Raw genomic sequence first — 17,738 nt, forward strand, 5'->3', positions numbered from 1 at the left:
TCCTCCATCCCTCTGACATTCATCAATCTCATCTATGCTTCCATGTCATTGAATCTATTCTGTTCATCAGTTTATTAAGTTCTTTAGATTCCACGTATAAGCGAGATCATGTGATATTTGTCTCTCTCTGCCTGGCTTATTTCACTTAGCATAATATTCTCCAGGTCCCTCCATACTGTCCCAAAGGGTACGAGATTCTTCTTCTTTACAGCTGCGTAGTATTCCATGGTGTAAATCCCACAAAAGCTGCTATTTAGTTTTAAACTCTGTCTCTTTTTTATCTGTGTAACTCTTTTTTTTAATATGTCTTTATTGATTTCAGAGAGAGAAAGGGAGAGGGAGAGAGAGAGAGAGAAACATCGGTGAGAGAGAACCATGGGTCAGCTGCCTCCTGCACGCCCCCTACTGGGGATCGACCCCGCATGTACCCTGACCGGGAATCAAACCGGCGACCTTTCCGTGCACACATGGCGTTCAAACAATTGAGCCACACCAGCCAGGGCTGAAAGAACCATCTTATCTGAAGCTTCGCAGTGATCACACGTTAGAGATTCAGCATGGGGATAAAAGAACACAATCCCTTTTAAAGATAATACTCCGTGTTGCCTAAGACTCCGCACGTGGAAGCATGTTACTTACCTAGTCAGCCTCTCAATGGTCTGCATGTGAACATTACTGTGGGTTTGGGAAAGAACAGCTTCATGCTGAGCACATTTCAAACAAAGACCACCAACTCGGTCAGAAATATTAGCAGCAAGAAGAGCCTCTTTGTGCTTCAGTCGCTCTTTAAGATCTTCACAGTTTTTCTGGGATTCTGCTAAGTCTTTCCTGAAAAGAACAGGAGAAAATTCCAGTAAATGGCTACGTAGGAGGACAGTACTTCCCAATGCATCACCAGTGCTGTTACTTATGGGTGTGAACCTTATGAGGTGCTTTGCATACAATACCTTATTAATTCTTACCACCACCCTGAATTCTAGGTGTGATTATCCTGATACTTGGAGCGAAATGAGACTTGAATATATTAAATACTTAGCCCAAGTTCTTGTAAAATTCGTTTGCTGGTGATATTGACTCTCTTCTCAGGATCCCATTTCTATCACATATGACCCACAAAACAAAAATAAAACTACAAATGCGAATTCTAAACAGTTTCATTTAATAACGGGGTGGTGCGACCTAACACAACACCCTTGAATTGAGGGAAATACCCGATTTCCAGTGTTAACCTCTTAAAACTGATAGAGTAGCTTAAAGGGCCACAGAAAGGACATGGACCCTATTATTGTCAGTTTTCTTCACAAGGGAAGAACATTAAAAAGTTACCAAGTTATACAAAGAGCTGTTTGAAGACAGTGGGCTATGGAAAGAACTAATATGGAACTTTCCAGTCTTAAGATTTCATAAGTAGCAGGTATTAGCTGGAAATACTCCGCTTGGTAAAAAAAGAAAAGGAGGGCTGGGGGGGCTGAGAAATTGTGTGTGTGGAGGGGGCTGTTTGTTTGTTTTTGACTTAATGGGATTGTCCTTGGATGATGTTTTCCTCCAAGTTTTGTCAAGTCAACTTGGGCAACCGAGCTTCCTTGACAGACATGCCTTTCTATACAATAAAAAGAAACTTCGTAGCTTCAGAAGGAGAGAGTTGCCCTTAAGTTCCTGGACTCCTAAAGGCAGGCACTTTTTCTCTGGCTCCATCTACTCTCTGCTCCCGATTTCTATTCTATTCAGGGACCTAGAGCTGTCCCAACTTGCTCACTGTCACAGAGGGGAAGCCAATGATTAAGACACCTGGCTATCACACTCTCCCTCAACTCTTGGGACCTGGGGGCTTTCAGGCCGCCTGGGGAAGGTGGGAAAGATCCACAGGCGATCTAAGGACTGGAAAAGTTAATCTCATGACAGTCTGAAATTGAAAATAAATGGAGCTGGTTTTTTTGCTCTGTTTCAAAGATAATATCTCAGGCATAATAAATGTTCTTTTTAAGTATCACAAAGAACAAGTCTGACTTTCAAAGGCTTTATGAAAAGATCTTTGGACTCACGTTCCAAAGTAAAAGGGTCTCCCTGACTATTTGTGACAGGTGCATTATTGCTGCAATTTTAAAATTAAATGTGTTAAAGAATAAAACTCTTACATATAATTTGAAAACTAGGGTGCTTTATTTTCACTATTGATTTTAAAAGTTTAATTTCTATAAGAGCAGCTAGTGATTCTTATTTCTATCAGATGATATGACTGAGGAAAGAACAAAACTGATAATCTAGTTCACAGTTTTTTGAAATATTTGGAAAAGGACTTCACCATGTTAGGCCCCCTGACCCCTTAAACAATGTGAAAGGATGTCTTATACTGCGAGCAAAATGTCACCAAGTCAGTCTTATAAAACTGGCATTTCAGCGACCGTCCAAATATATTTCAAGATCATTGTGCTTTTGCTATGACTTTATATGGATGGTGATACTTTACCTCAAGAACCTCAACTGAGATTCCAGGATTTCACACTTTTCCTCATAAGTAAGTTTCAGCCTCTCCTTCAGAAAAGAAAGAAAAAAAAAAAGTACATTTCTTCCATATCCTGTGTTTTATAAGCAAATTTTCATTATTAACATTAAACTCAATATTTTTTCCTGGGAGGAAAACTAATGTGTCCTATTCCACCAAAATTTTCTGTATTTATTGAATGGGGACCTGCACAGAACGACTGGGTCATAAATGGCAATTAATGACAAAAGAGTTTTTTTCAAAATTGCATAAATGAGGTCTTTAAACAGTGTGATGCTGGGAATAAAAAATTATAGGCAATAAAGTCAGTGAGGACAAAGATCAGATCCTACTGGAACCCCCTGTTGCGATTGCTACGTATCGACACACAATCAATGTGTGTGTATGCCATGCGAATGAGCGAATGACACAAGAGAGCTGACAAACCACATGGTGACAGATCAAACTATCTACAAGCCCCTGCTTGCTACCCTTTCATTCAACAAATACAGACAGGGTATCGAAGGTGAAGATGCCACAAGGAACCTAGAGCCTAGGAGGGAATAGAAAAGCAGATGAGCTTTCCATTACACACAATCCATGCTAGCAAGGTGCAGAGGGTGAAATTACAGGAATCTGTAATTCAGCCCAGAGAAAACTTCAAGGAGGAGCTGCTAAGACAAAAAGCACGATTTCCAACAGAGCAAAAGGCACAGAGGCTGGAGATATAAAATGCCAGGTGGAAGAGTGGGTAGGGATGGGTTCAACAGGTAAGGTTAGACCCTGGGAAGTAGAAAAATATTAAGACCTTTATTTAGACAGCTCATGTAGTCTCCATATGGTAGAGGCATTGGATGGACACTGAAAACTATTAATCAGATTTGAATCTTAAATCACTCAAGTGTGGGGAAAGGGAGACTAATAAAAAAGTCATTGCAAATACATAGGTAATAGATAAGCACATGGACCAGAGTCATCAAGCAGGACAGACAGAAAAAAAAGAATTTATAAAGAGCTATATAAAATTGACAGAATTTTATCGTGGATTAGACACGGGGGAAAAAGTCATTAAAACTAATCCTAAATTTGTGAATTGAGCAGCCAGGTGAATGTTGGTGCTAAAGGTTTGTTCAGAGTTATTAGGGAGATAAAATGGAATCATAAAAATATTCAACTAATTCAAAAGAAGGCAAAAAGAGAGGAAAACGAAAACAGAATAATAGATGGAGGGGGAGGCAGGAAGAAGCCAAATAGCAAGATAGTGAATTTAAACTCAAGTGTACAAATAATCACATTAAAAAGGCAGATATTGTTAGATTGGATAAAAAAGCAAAATTCAGCTACATGTTTGCCACCAGAAACCCACACTAAACGTGAAGACACAAATATGTTCAAAGTAAAAGGACAGCAAAAATATACCATGCTAACACCAATCAAAAGAAAGCGGGGTCAGTCAAAATACAAAAATATACATAAGTGCTTTTCTCTACACCGGCAATGAGGACTTAGAAAGTGAGGGGAGCAAAACAGAGGGGAGGGGAAGGGAGGGGAGAGAAAGGAAAGGAGAGGAGGAAAGAAAACTACCAAGAGAGAAGGCAAGTCCCAGAATGGGAAAATATATGTACAACAGATACAACCAGCAAAGGGATTGTGTCTGGAACATACAAAGAAGTTCAAAACACAATGTCAGATGACTCGAAATAATGAGTAGACTATTTGAACAGGCACCTCACAAAAGGGGGCATCAAATGACCAATAAACATATCAAGACATTCAATCACATGAGTAATCAGAGAAACACAAGTAAAAATCACAATAAGATAGCACTACAAGCCCAGTGAAAAACTGACAATATGATGTGTTGGCAAGAACATGAGCAATACTCGTGCTGCTGAGAGACGTCTAAACTGGTAAGCGCCACCTTGGAAAAGTTCTCCCTAACCTCCTCAAGGTCAACATACACACGCGTACCTACCCCAAGACCAACAGTTTCACTTCAAGGCACTTTCCCAGCATGAATGTGTGCAAAGCACACCGTAGACATATAAAAGAATGCTCACAGCACAAACATTCACAATAGCCCCAAACTGGACACAATACAAACACGCATCGACAGCAGCCTGCATGAATGAATTGTCTATGTTCATACCGTAGACCCCGCAATGAAAATGAACAAACTGCCCCCACATTCAACTTGCATGAATCTAACAAATATAACGTTGACTAAAATGAGGCAGACACCAAAAAATACATACTGTGTGACCCCATTTACACAGTGTTTAAAAACCAGGCAAAAATGAGCTAGAATGGTTAAGGATCACGCGTAGGCAATTTCCCTAAAAGTCAAGATACTGATTAGCTGTGGGGGGTGAGGAACGACAGGAAAGTGGACAGTGGACAGTGCTGACGGCTACACAGCACCAGGAACGCACCTAATGCAAATGAGTTGTACGCTTAAAATGCTAACACGGTACATTTTAAAAGTATTAAAGTGTTAAATTGTATGTTTTGTATATTTACCACAATAAAAAAAAAGTACAGAAAAAGTAGATGCGTAACAGAAGAGCACCCAAATACTCACCAGCTCTAGCTTCCACTTCTTAGCCTCATCAGCAGATGAGGCGCTGATCCTCTCTGCATTGCTATGGGACAACGACTTCTTGGCAGCCTCCTGCACCCCAGAATCTTCACCTGTTGTAATCCAAGAATTCTGCAAGTTTCCCTAAAATAAAATGTGCCAGTAACTGCCGTCAACATTTCCCTTTATGTCAACATGCATGCTTGACGAATGGAATACTGATTCTTATCTGGGATGAAAGAGTTAAAAAAGCAGATGCTTCCCAACTACAAACCAATGATCATTTTACATTTTCCAGCTACTGGGGTCATATTCCACAGCAAGTACTACAAAGTCAAGTTCCTACCGGTACAGGCAATGATGTAAATGAGCAGAGAGGCCTGGAAGTCATGTAGTCCACAAACGAACTTGCCCCTTAACTTCTCTGAGGACATATACTCTTGAAACACACAGCCCGCTCTTAGTTTGCCTTTCATTTCCCACTTTACCTAAAGGCGTGACTAATAATAGTTGTTAATACATATGGCGTTTACTTTGTGCCCAACACTGTTTATGGGCTTCACGTATTAACTCATTTCATCATTACAACAGCCCTATAAGTTTCATCGTTATCTCCATTTGATAGATGAGGAAACTGAGTCACACAGAGTCACTTGCTAAGTTACAGAGCTAAGAAGGAGCTAGTAAGTGGCATAGCTGGGATCTGAACCCTGGCCATCTGGCTCCTGAGTTCACGCCCTAAACCACTATGCTTTCTGCCTTTCCAGAAAAATAGTTATCTTCAATAAGTAAAACAGGGCATGGTGACAATCAGAACTGACATGTAGCCTGCATGCCCAGGATTCAAAAGGAATGGTAGGGACCACAACAAACCATCTAAAAGAAGCAGCCATTACCAGTTCCAGTCAGTAGCTGCCATGTGTGAATGCAAACTCATATTTCCAAAATACCTTTTAATTAAAAAAAAAAAAAAAAGCCAGATATCTGGCTTTTCATTTGAAACATTGTTAAGTATTGGCTCAACATTCGTCAAAGAAAAAAAACAGGTCCCCAGATAGAATCTGGTGAACCCATGGTCAGTCTTCCACCTCGGCACCTTCTCAACATTCAATGAAATAAGCAGCCCAAAGATCTGCATGACTTATGTGTGCAACCAGCACCAAAATACTTACATTAATTCAACAAATAACAACTGAACTCTTGCTAAGGGCTCAAGAATACATTACTACCCACAAGAGAGGACAGATCCGCACACACAGAACTCTACTGCAGAGTCCTATGGTGCAGAATGTGGTCAAGAATTCCTCCAAAGTAGAATTCTGAGATTCTGTTCCATGTTCTTCTGGAAGGGCCGTCTAATGCAAACATTTCTGTATAATACCTACTATCTTCAGACACTGTGCTAAGAGCTCAGAGGGTAAAAATAAGCAAGACCGATCTTACCGTCAAGGAGTTTAATGAGGGAGACAAACACCTACGCAGATCATTTCAATTAATAAGCTAAGTGCCAGGCCAGAGGTGTGCGTGGGGACCATGCCGGAACAGAAGAGGGCCACTAAGAGCAACGGGAGATTCAAGGAAGGTTTTCTGGAGAAGTGTAGACACTGGTATGACATCTTGAAGGATAAATAAGAGTAAGCTGCGTGGGAAGGGCTTGCCAGGAAAAGAGGACATCATGAGAGAAGTCACAGAGGCGTGCAATGGGCTGGCTGCAGGGGACTCAGGCAATTCAGCATCACTAGAGGTAGGGGCACAAGGCGATGGGTGTCAGGAGGTGAAGCTAGGTCAAATAAGGTCCTGGAAAGCATGACATCATAAGCTTGACCTTGACTCCGTAGATAGAGACAAACCTCCCAAGACCGGATGGCATTCAAAGTTGCCTTCTAATGTAAACATAAAGCAATAGAGAGAGTGCTACTAATTTCCTATGGAGAAGCTGGAGACAGCATGGAGACCCTAGATCCCTAACTTATGATGTAAGCATTGTCCTTCTTTGGAAGGGAGTGCTGGGCTAATTGACACTTTGTTCTTTCACAGATAGCTCTTAAAAACTTGAATGGTATCTGACCAAGGTTTTAGAAACCTAATTACAGTTACATCCCTGAAGATCGCTGAAAACCTTTCATTTCTTAATTGAGGGGAGAGGTTGGTAGTGAAGGGGATGAGACTAGACATGGGAAGAAATGGCTCAGAAGTTTGCTACTTAAAAAAAATCTCCTAGATCTTTGAATGAGTACACAAGCCGAAATTTCAAGCCTATTTTAATATTATTGTAATTTTTGAACTCTCACAAAAAGCCCTCCATGAAGAGAAATTTTATAAGAAAAAGTGATGAGAAGTGAACATGGAAATGAAATATTCTTTAAACGTTTTCAGTTTTTAAAAATAATCTGCTTGCTTCTTTGACTTCTGGGTCAAACAGATTAAAGGTTAAAGGTCACGTAGGCTACCATTCAAGCCCAAGGTTAAAACTCAGAGATTATGAGGAGGCTCTTCTCTTCCGAGGGGAATCTTTTATCCCCAGCAAACAAAGATGGTTGGGTCAATATTGACAAGCTATTACTAATTTATGCAAACAGGTAGCATAATTGGAGGCTAGATGGGTGGATGTTTGAGTCCTAGCTTTGCTATTTTCTAGCTTTGTGACATTAGACCAGTTACTTTGGTCACTTAACCACTGTGTACCTTAAGTTACTCATGTGAAAAGAGACATAATTACAGTGCCTTGTGTGGCTAATGTAAAAGTGAAATAATATAATGTAAATAAAGTGCTTGGTATAGTGCTTGGAACATCATAACCATGTAGTCATCAGTAAATAGTAATTATTGCTATATAACGATTTAAATTCTTTTTCAAAAGAAGGCCTTAAGAAACACTGAAAATCTATATATTCAAATCCACCAAGAGCTTTGACAAGATCTACCATTTGTATGGCAATAGACTCATTAAAAAGAGTTCAGAAAAAAAGAAGATACTTTCTTTTGAGCTGTTTATATTTAAGATACTCTAAAAAGTTTCACTTACATTTCCACACGTTTTCCTTAATAGAGCAGCCTGCGTGGGTTGCTGAAATGCCTCGATTCACCTACACAAGTACAAAGTGGGGGTGACAATACTGGGACGACAGAACAGCACAGACGGCTAACACTGAATCGATACCAAGGTCACCTGACACATCTGCAACAACCATGGCAACATTTGCCTTATATTCTAGCTCATGGGAATGTGTAGAAAAAGCAAAACCTCTCCAGGAGCTGGTTCTTTCTTTCACGGAGGCTGCAGTTTTCCTTAGCAAGTCCCCTTTGTTCCCAAGGCCAAGCACGTGTGCTATCGGCACCATTTCCTTCCCCCTCTGCATTACTCACTCCTCTTGCCCTCTGGTTCACTTGTCTGCCTAATTTCCTTTCTCGCTTCACTTCCCCTTCTCCCACTTCTTTGCCATTGTATAAATATTGAAGCCTCTGAATAACTGAGTCACCGTTTGCTAAGTGACTACACATTTGGAAGAAAAGCAAAAGAGTATATTTACTTTTAAAATGAGCTACTTCTAAGTAGTTTTTGTATGGTTGTGTCATCTTCAAATTGACAGTAAAATAATATGCAACTAAGATGGACTTTTTAACTAATGATAGTAATAATATAATGATAGAATTATTTAGAAAAAGACATACAGTGAAGAGAAAATTGCTGATCATAAACTGAAATGTAATTGGAGAAAAATAAACTGAAATACTAATCATGTCTCTTCATTATTCAAAGTTAACACAATCAGCTGCTTCTAAAGAGCAAATTCTAACACATAGAAGTCAGGGATTATAAATGAAACCTCAACAATTTCACAAACAAGAATTAGAGGACATCTATGTAAAACATTAAGCCATATTTTTTCTTAACAGAACTAATTTACTAATTACAATTACATCAAAACCACCAAAAGCCCTTGCAAAGCAAAGCTGCAACAAGCAAGCATGAAAACTTCCCCTTGGAAAGCTGAATTTGTCTCAAAAAGCAGAACAAGCTCTGATTAACTGCATCCCATTGCAAGAATGAAAAACATTTTCAAGGGACAAGTATCTCTGACAAGTCATAAAGAGATACTAAGTTTAAACACGATTTAAATACCATCATGAGAATTAGAGAGATCATTTCATCCACTGTGGCTCTAAATGTGATCCTCTAAATTAGAATCACTTAGGCAACTTGTTAAAATTTCCTATTTCTAACTCGAAGACTCAACCTGTTAAATTTTCACGTTTTTTTACTCAAAGACTAAACCCAGACCAACTGAATCAGACTCTCAGGGGATGGAGCTCTGACAAGTATCCAAAGGGATTGTTATTCACATTAAAAACTGAAAACTGCTAATAATAGGTGAATTTTCTCAAATTGCCAATAAGCAAACAGAGGGCCCATGAGGTTAAGCCATGTGTGAAAGTCTTATAAAATTACAGCATTTGCTGAACACCTGGTTTATTGGAGACAATGGGAAGACGACCATTCTGATTCTCGGACCTTCAGGCCAGTGTTCTTTCTGCCTCGCCACGCTGCCAATTGGACTCAGTGGAATTCAGAGCTCAAGAAAAATTTAGAGAAATATAACAGAGACCTAAGTGACAGCTTAGAACAGTTTCTGGATTTAACAAAAACTTCCCATATAACACGCTTCCTGCTTTCAGCCCAGCTCTTTCCATATGGAAAAAGCATAAACAGTATGCTCAGAGAGGAAACCGGAGCAGATATTAGGCATCACTGCAACATTTCATTTGAGGATTCATCCCACCCCAGTGAATTTTAATGTTTGAGGTCCCAAGTGAATATAAGCAGAGTGCTTTTGCCAAACTTCAAGGAGAAAATCGAAGCAGGTCAGGAGGCTAGGGAGGGGCAGGAGGGAACATTCAAACAAAAATACAATTGTGGTTTTAAAAAATGCTCACAGATGCATCCAGAAGTGTTTGTTCCCTCATCGCTTCCTCTTGTCTTTGAGCTTTCAGCTCTTGTTGGAGCCGTTCATTGTCAAGCACAACTACCTGCACCCTATTTTTCATTCCAGAGAGTTCCTCCTGCAAAAAGCAGAAATGGATACCAAATACATTAAGCATTTTTAGGCAGTGTTTTTATTTGTTGACTACAAGACAATTCAACATGGTATAAAGCATGGAAGAGTTATGCTCTCTATCCATTTTCTGAAGTACTATAATTATATTTAGGCAAACAAAATTAGTTAACAAACAAAGAGAAGGCTGGAGGTGTGTAGTCAAGGGCCTGCTAATGGTCTTTTCACAGAAGTGTGTGGTCTCTGACAATTTTTTCTCCAAGGGATTAAGGTTTATAGAAGGCTTTAATTAAAGGGGTTATCTAAAAGACTTTTATGAATGAGGTAAACTGCTGAAAACTAAGGTAAGATATATATTACTCATGCTCAAATAGTGATATCTGGTTGAAAACTGACATAGGACTAAATAGTAAACACAGGTCTCTGCGATTAAAGGCCTGGAACTTTATAATGATTATCTATGAACTGGTAGCCAGATGGAGGGAAATTATGAATGAAATACTTTGGTGGAGAACTCTTAAAGAGTATTATACTAGCCTTGCAGGGTGTAATATAAGGAATTACAGAGAAGTCACAATTAGAATAGCTGTTGAGTGGCATCTCATTTTCTGAAAAATGTCAAAAATGATTGATATATTGATGGTACAATACTTAACTTAATCTTCATTACTAGTGTAACCAAAAACTATTATGCAAATTCCATTCAATTATTTTATTCAGAAAAGAAAACCAAAGCTGTCATTGAAAGCTGTAATTTAAAAAATATTGCAGACTTCCAATTTTGGGTCTGGCACATAGTATCTCACTCCCACCTTCACAACAAGAAAAGAGCTGAACAAGTTGGAAAATCAATGACTCTTCTTAGGGTCATCAGAGAACTGAAGTCACAAGAAAAACTTTCATCCCCAATGTTGGAGAGACAGACAGGTGCTCCTGAGAACCACCACCCACCAGAGCTGAAGCCCATGAGCAGAAACTTCCAGCGGATTGAGTGCTGGTGTAGGGACATGGAATGTGTAATTGATGAAATGCTCATTGTAGACAAGGTTGAGAGTTAACTCTAGAGAGACCCAGTGTTGGGGGAGGGGGAAAATCCTACACTTTTGTGAGTTTTATCTCTAGGACACCAGGTTCTTATAGCAAACACTAGAGAAATATCCCCTCATGCTTCCACCAGCAGGAGAGGAGAAGCAGCCATTCTGAAATATGCCCAAAGCATTCTGTTCTTCTTAACTAGGCCTGCCTTGGGAGAAACTATTTGACCAGAGCCTAAGTAACTGTGGTTTTTTTCAGGTCCTAACTGAACTGGGGGAAGAGAGATACCCATCTCTAGCTCCCTCTAGCCTTCCTGTCTCACTTAAAGGGAGAAGAAGACTGTCAAACACTTGTGAAAGTCAAGGCCAAGGGGGCACAGGCAGACTAGAAAACAGACCTAATCACAGGACTAGAGAATGCTTCCCATGCTCCCAAATCTATCACCACATCAAAAGGGCTCCTATATAATAACAGGGGATGCACTAAAATAACTGCACATCTTACACCATATTTTAGAAGAATTCCCAAGGGAAGTCCAAAGACTAGAGGGGAGACAAAAACCAAGACACTAGAGGAAATTTTACCTCTCACACCTAGAGCAACAGCAAACAGTAAACACAGCCTAACTCCTAGCCAAATAAACATAATACCTCGCACTAAATGTCTATTTCCTTCCGTTTCTTTTACACAGTACATCATATCTAGTATTCAACAAGAAATTACAAGGTGTACTAACAGACTTAAAACATAATTTAAAGAGACTAAACCAGCATAGAACCAGATTTGGATATGGAAGAGATATTGGAATTATCAGATTGGGAGTTCCAAATAATTATCATTAATATGCTAAAGAGTGTAGTGGGAAAAGTGGACTACATGCAAGAATGGATGAGTAATGTAAGAGGAGAAATGAAACATCTAAGAAAGAATCAAAAGGAAATGCCAGAAATAAAAAGCATGGTAATAGAAATGAAGAATGCCTTGATGGGCTCATTAGTAGACTGCAGACATCCAAGAAAAGAATTAACAAGCTTGAAGAATTGTCAGTAGAAACCTCCCAAACGGAAATGCAAAGAGAAATAAAGAATGAGAGAGAACAGAATATCCAAGAATTGTGGGACAATTACAAAAGGTGTAATATGTGTGTGATGGGAATTCCAGAAAGAGAAGAAAGAGATCAAGGAGAAGAAATATTTGAAGCAATAATGCTCAAGAATTTTCTAAAATAAATGACAGGCCCCAAATCACAGGTCCAGGAAGCTCAGAGAACACCAAGCAGGAAAACACCAAAAAGCCTACACCTAGGCAAAGCATATCAAACTGCAGAAAATCAGAGACAAAAGGGAAATCTTTAAAGAAAGAAGGTGGGGTTGGGGGGAATTGTATCTATAGAGAAGCAAAGATAAGAATTATGTTCGACTAAGGAGAAAAGAATTGCAAAAGACATGTCTGATAAATGACGTATCCAAAATAAAAAGGAACTCCTAAAACTTAGCAACAAGAAAATAAACAACCCTATTAAAAAACAAGCAAAACACCTCAGCAGATACACCAAAGAAGATATATAAATGAAAAATAAGCAGATGGAAAAAGTTCATTACGTTGGAATTATCAGATTGGGAGTCTCTGTCACCAGAGAATAATTAAAATTAAAACAATGAGACACCACCACACACCTCTAATACTCTAAAATCCACACCACTGACAACACTCAATGGGGTAAGGACAGGATACAAAAATTTATCAGTAACTACTATAAGAATATCACATGATTTGATGCATTGATAATAAAAAATGAAAGAGAGAAAGAAAAACTAAAACAGTAACATACTTTTGGCTCCAATGGCATTAATAGCATTACTAAACTCCAGAGAGTCAAGCAATATAACTGTTCAGTGTTTCCAGCCATAGGCAACACATTTGGTTTCCTGATCACTGTTATCAGTGCTCCCATGGGCCATTCTCATCATTCAAGGTCAAGGTGAGAACCTTTATACTGACAAGGGGGCAGACTTAGTCTAATAGCTTAAGTCCCTGCCTGTTGCACACCAGCTTCAATAGGTTGACAAATGTGGGGGAATGCTTGGGATTACTATTCCAAAGCATCTGCCATCAGCTGGACTAAAGTAAATGGAGTGGAAAGAAAAAATTCTGAAACACGAAATCATATTATCAAAATATTATGCATACTTTAGTTATGGATCCTGGGAAATTAAGCAATCAGAAACGACATACTCAAGGGTATAATCCCTAAGCCTGACACACATTAGTCTTTCCAATCACATAAGCGTGGTGATTGTCAACATGTTGCTATAAACATGAAGACTAATAATAGAAAATTCATACAAGGCATCATTAACATAAACTTTCATTTAGGTAGGTTTAAATTTTGAATGAGAAGCTTACCTTGCAGAACTTGACTTCTGCCTCTAAATGATGAATGTATTGGGACTGATCATGGATGATAGGGACGAGATTATGTATAGTAGGCATATTGGTTTCCTCACATTCTGATGGCCTCTAAGGAAAAAACAACAACCAAGCATGTTTGGATTTAGGGGAAAAATCAATGAATATCACCTCCATACTCAATTCAGATGTCATATAAACACAGACTAGGTCACATGCAGCTAATAGTATTTATTTCTCTATCCTATAAATTCCACAAATAGATAAGATCCAGGGATATGAACATTTTAAAGATGGGAAGTGAAGGTGGTTATAAAAGCACACTGCAAATGGACAAATGCTGGGGTCCCTATAATTGGCTTGGGATGGGCTGTCTGTTTGAACCCTGCTGAAATAAAGGGACAAATCCCTTTAAGAAACTTCCGTGAAAGAGGAGTGCCAGCTAAAATTGCAGCGCCACTCCCTGAAGAAGGGATTCATTAGACAAGTGTCCGTTGCCAAGTGTGTGTCAATGGGTAAAAGTCTATCTTCACTACTACTCCAGCCATTTAAAGCTGGCCAATCCTTCCCGCACAGCTCCTTACACCCATCTTAGCCTCTAACATACCACATTGCTTCAATCAGGAAACATATTCTTCGTCAAAGCAATGGCAATAAAAAACAACTTCAGAAGAAATGGAGTCTAACTTCTTGTATCACACAATTTTATAACCATGTGTTTTTAAATGTAGAGTAATATTACATACTTTGGTTTTGACATTCACAATAAAAGAGCATTACAAAGGATGGCTAGAATTATAATTAAGTAAATTCCAAAAAAGATCAAATACAGATATAACCCTCTAAAAAAGAAATGGCTAATCTTTTCCATACATTGTTCCTTTTTTATATTTGCTCATAGTTGCAAAGTAAATTCTCCAAACTATTTGCTCACTCACATTTTTCAAGTGAATAATAAATTTAAAAACTGGGAGTCCCTGTGGGACTCTCTCTTCTGCAGCTAAAATAATCGGAGGGAAGACGATTTCTTTTAACACTTTACACTAGTAGAATGCCCTGCTCAGAACTGGTGTACAACATGTACTACCAAAATGACACTGTAAAGTGAAAACATAGTTAGAAAATAATGCTTTTGTTGGGTTGCAAATGTGATACTTACTGGAGGGGAAATTTTTCGTCTTCTTGATGGAGATACCTCACTTTCCTTAACCGCTTGTTGGTACAACAAAGCTTTGAGTTGATTAACTACAGGGCAGAAGCACTGGGTTTAGTAACTTTTTTTGAGATCCATGGTTTATCATCACCCACCCATCCTTCCATCCATCCAACAAATATTGTTTAAACGCATATTATGCATCAGGAACTGGGGATGCGAAGAAAAGGTGAGAAAATCTCTCCCACTGAAGAGCTAAGAATCCACTGGGCAAGAGTGCTACACTAATAGATATAAAATAATATGAGTTTGTATGTAGACCTGGAGTCATACATAGTGCTATAAAAACAGGAAGCACCTAATGGTGCCTGTCTTTTTTTTTTTTTTAATTGTGCCTGTTTTCACAGAGGAGATAACACTGTGAGGATGAACAGGAGATCACTAAGCAGAAAAAGGTGAGAAAAATTCCAGAAGACATGGCACATGGAAAAAGGCATAGGAGCACGGCCAGTAGGTTGGTCTGACTAGAACATGTCTTGCAAGGTGGATGGTTGGAAGGAGGCTAGAAAAGTAAGGCTGGAAAGGTAGCTTGGAGACATCTTATGGAAATATTGCTATAACATACCAAGAATTTTGAACTTTGGCCTGTATAGGCATTGGGAGGTCAAAGAAAAAATTAAGCAAGGAAATTATATAAGCTGATTTGTGTTCCAGGAATAAAATCCTAGCCATAGAGTGGAGATGGGCTGGAGTCATTACTGTATGAGTTTAAAGAATTCATTGTGGGTCACGCAGGTTAGGGCTATGCTCAACTCACCGGCATGGCTGTGCTGTAGTTCGTGCCAGGCCGTCCCAGTGTCCTCATTTCCTCCACTGGTGCCAAAAGAAGGATCCAGTGAATCTTCTCCGGCAGTGACATTGCCTTTTCTCAGGGAACATTTCAGCTGGTGAATGCTTTCACTTGCTTGCTCTGCAACAACACGGTGAAAGTGAGGCTGGGGAAATCTGGGCGACCACGTGCACACCTACCTACTCAAGAAGGCAGTTTCTTAAGGAGAAGCAATCCTTTGGATCTTTATGGAAAAAGGCCGAGTTCTGTTTCTAGCTTGCTGAGGAATGTGCTAGAGGAAGTGAGAGGAGGTTAAGCTCATAGGTTAACGATTAGACTTGATGATCTCTAAGGTCCCTGACATTCACTATATACAGTACTACCTGCCTGACAGAATGCATGGGAGAGCTCCACCCCTACCCACAGCCCCAAACAATGATCAACAAGTCAAAGGGCCTAAGACTCCCCTACTCCACCTGGGGACACTGGGCTGGGTGGGCAGAACTGACAAGAGGGACTCCATCACACCAAGCATCTGCCCAGAGAAGACTCATTGTCCCTGTGGGCCTCACGTCCCTCCCCCGCCAAGAGATAGCCAACTGCCTGGCCTAGTTTGTCATCAAGATTTGAATAACTAAACTGCTTCTAGTGGCAACCTCTGTAGTATAGCCCTTCATATGGACTGCTGGCTGGCTGCATTTCATGTAGAAATCCCTGGTTAGTGCAACTGACCATCCCTAGAATTGAAGCTTAAACTCACCAGCACATAGTTAAAATCTAAAAAGAAGAATTTTAAGGCATATTACTATAGTAGTTCATCTCTAAAAATGGTCCCCAAGGAACCCAGCCCCATCCTAGTCTCCTCTCCCACCTGGCAAGTGATCAGGTTTCTAAGGCATTAACCAATACAATGCAGTAGAGTTAGAACAGGCCAGGCCAGGCCTCATCTTTAAAAGGTCTGGTAGGTTCTGCTTCCTCCCTCTTGGAATGATTGTTTTTGTGAGCCCTAAACCACTAAGTAGGAAGTCTGGCTACCCCACTGGTGAGGCTATGAAGAGGCCATGTAGGAAGGAGAGGCCCTGAGGCCACATGAGGAGGAGAGAAGCCCAGCTCTGCTAACAGCCCAGTGGAGCCTCGAGGGGACTCCAGTGCCAGAGGCCATCTAAATGCAATGACATGAAAGAGATCCTAAGAGCTGCCCAGCTGAGTCCAGATAACCCACAGACCTGTGAGAGATGCTGAAATGCTTTTAGTTGTTGCTTTCAACCACCAAGTTTTGGGGTGGTTTGTTATACAGCAATAGATACCTGAAGCAATTATCAGGGGAATATTAACCCAAAAACATTTTCAGCAAAGGATCCAAGTCTTGCATTAATAACAAAATTATACTGATGGCAGCAGTGATGACATGCCTAATCATTCTATGCTACTTCAATGGGTATTTTTACATGCATGGCAACTGGAGAACCACACAATCAACTGGTTATTTCATTAATGAAGGTCCAGTTTCTTTTTGAGGTTTAAACTTTTAATTATTTCTTCTAATCTCATGATTAAATTCACTGGTTCCAAATCAGAGAACTGTAAAAATCTAACAAAAAATGTTCTTTGTACGTTAGAGCTGGGACCCAGATTTCAATCACCATTTTCAAATTTTGATATCTGTATGTGAAAGTTATTTTTTTAACTCAGTTAATTTACCAAAAATTTACATATATATGTACATATATATATCAGAAATTTATGTTAGAAAACGAATTCCCACGCAAGTTCACATGCAGCTGTTATCTATTTCAAATGGATTCCATTCAAACAATTCTTAAATTCTTCAGAGGAGATGGTACTTTCCCTAAGTAAGAGCAGCTCCCAACAATGATGACAATGACGTTCTTATTCTCGCCTGATCTAGGCCCTTCTTTGACAATTTATACCTATTTCTTCTTATGTCCTCAGGGAAAAAAGCTCCTATTCCTTGCTGCCTGTATGGGAACCCTAAGAAAGCTACAAAACACCTATGCTTTCATTACCAATTATCACTGGAAATACATTTATAAACATATATCCTACATGACCTTGAAAAACAGGTTCCACTTTTTCCAAGCTCATTAATTTCAAAGTATGGAACAGAAAATAAATCACCAAACTTAATAGAAGAAAATACACCCTAAAATACACTTTATATTACAAAATCTCTAATT

General features: G+C 39.4%; 1 protein-coding gene across 6 annotated transcripts in view; it reads right to left on the reverse strand.

Annotated features, from left to right (window-relative positions):
- SDCCAG8 (SHH signaling and ciliogenesis regulator SDCCAG8) overlaps positions 1-17,738 on the reverse strand; it is a 157,210-nt gene that overhangs the window by 131,248 nt on the left and 8,224 nt on the right. For 4 of the 6 annotated variants that reach the window (XR_013997863.1, XM_081123961.1, XM_081123964.1 and 1 more), the window contains exons 2-8: positions 15,529-15,681; positions 14,718-14,803; positions 13,556-13,669; positions 9,996-10,121; positions 5,064-5,204; positions 2,468-2,532; positions 640-828 (exon numbers count right to left, since the gene is read on the reverse strand). Coding sequence is in view for 5 of the 6 variants with exons in the window: in XM_081123961.1 (XP_080980087.1) it covers positions 640-828; positions 2,468-2,532; positions 5,064-5,204; positions 9,996-10,121; positions 13,556-13,669; positions 14,718-14,803; positions 15,529-15,681 (874 nt within the window). In the remaining variant the exon portion in view is untranslated. The remainder of the gene's footprint in view (positions 1-639; positions 829-2,467; positions 2,533-5,063; positions 5,205-9,995; positions 10,122-13,555; positions 13,670-14,717; positions 14,804-15,528; positions 15,682-17,738) is intronic. The other 2 variants (XM_081123963.1, XM_081123962.1) reach the window with 1 other exon arrangement.

The sequence above is a fragment of the Miniopterus schreibersii genome, assembly GCF_964146895.1.
Source record: "Miniopterus schreibersii genome assembly, chromosome: 21".
NCBI lineage: Eukaryota > Metazoa > Chordata > Mammalia > Chiroptera > Miniopteridae > Miniopterus > Miniopterus schreibersii.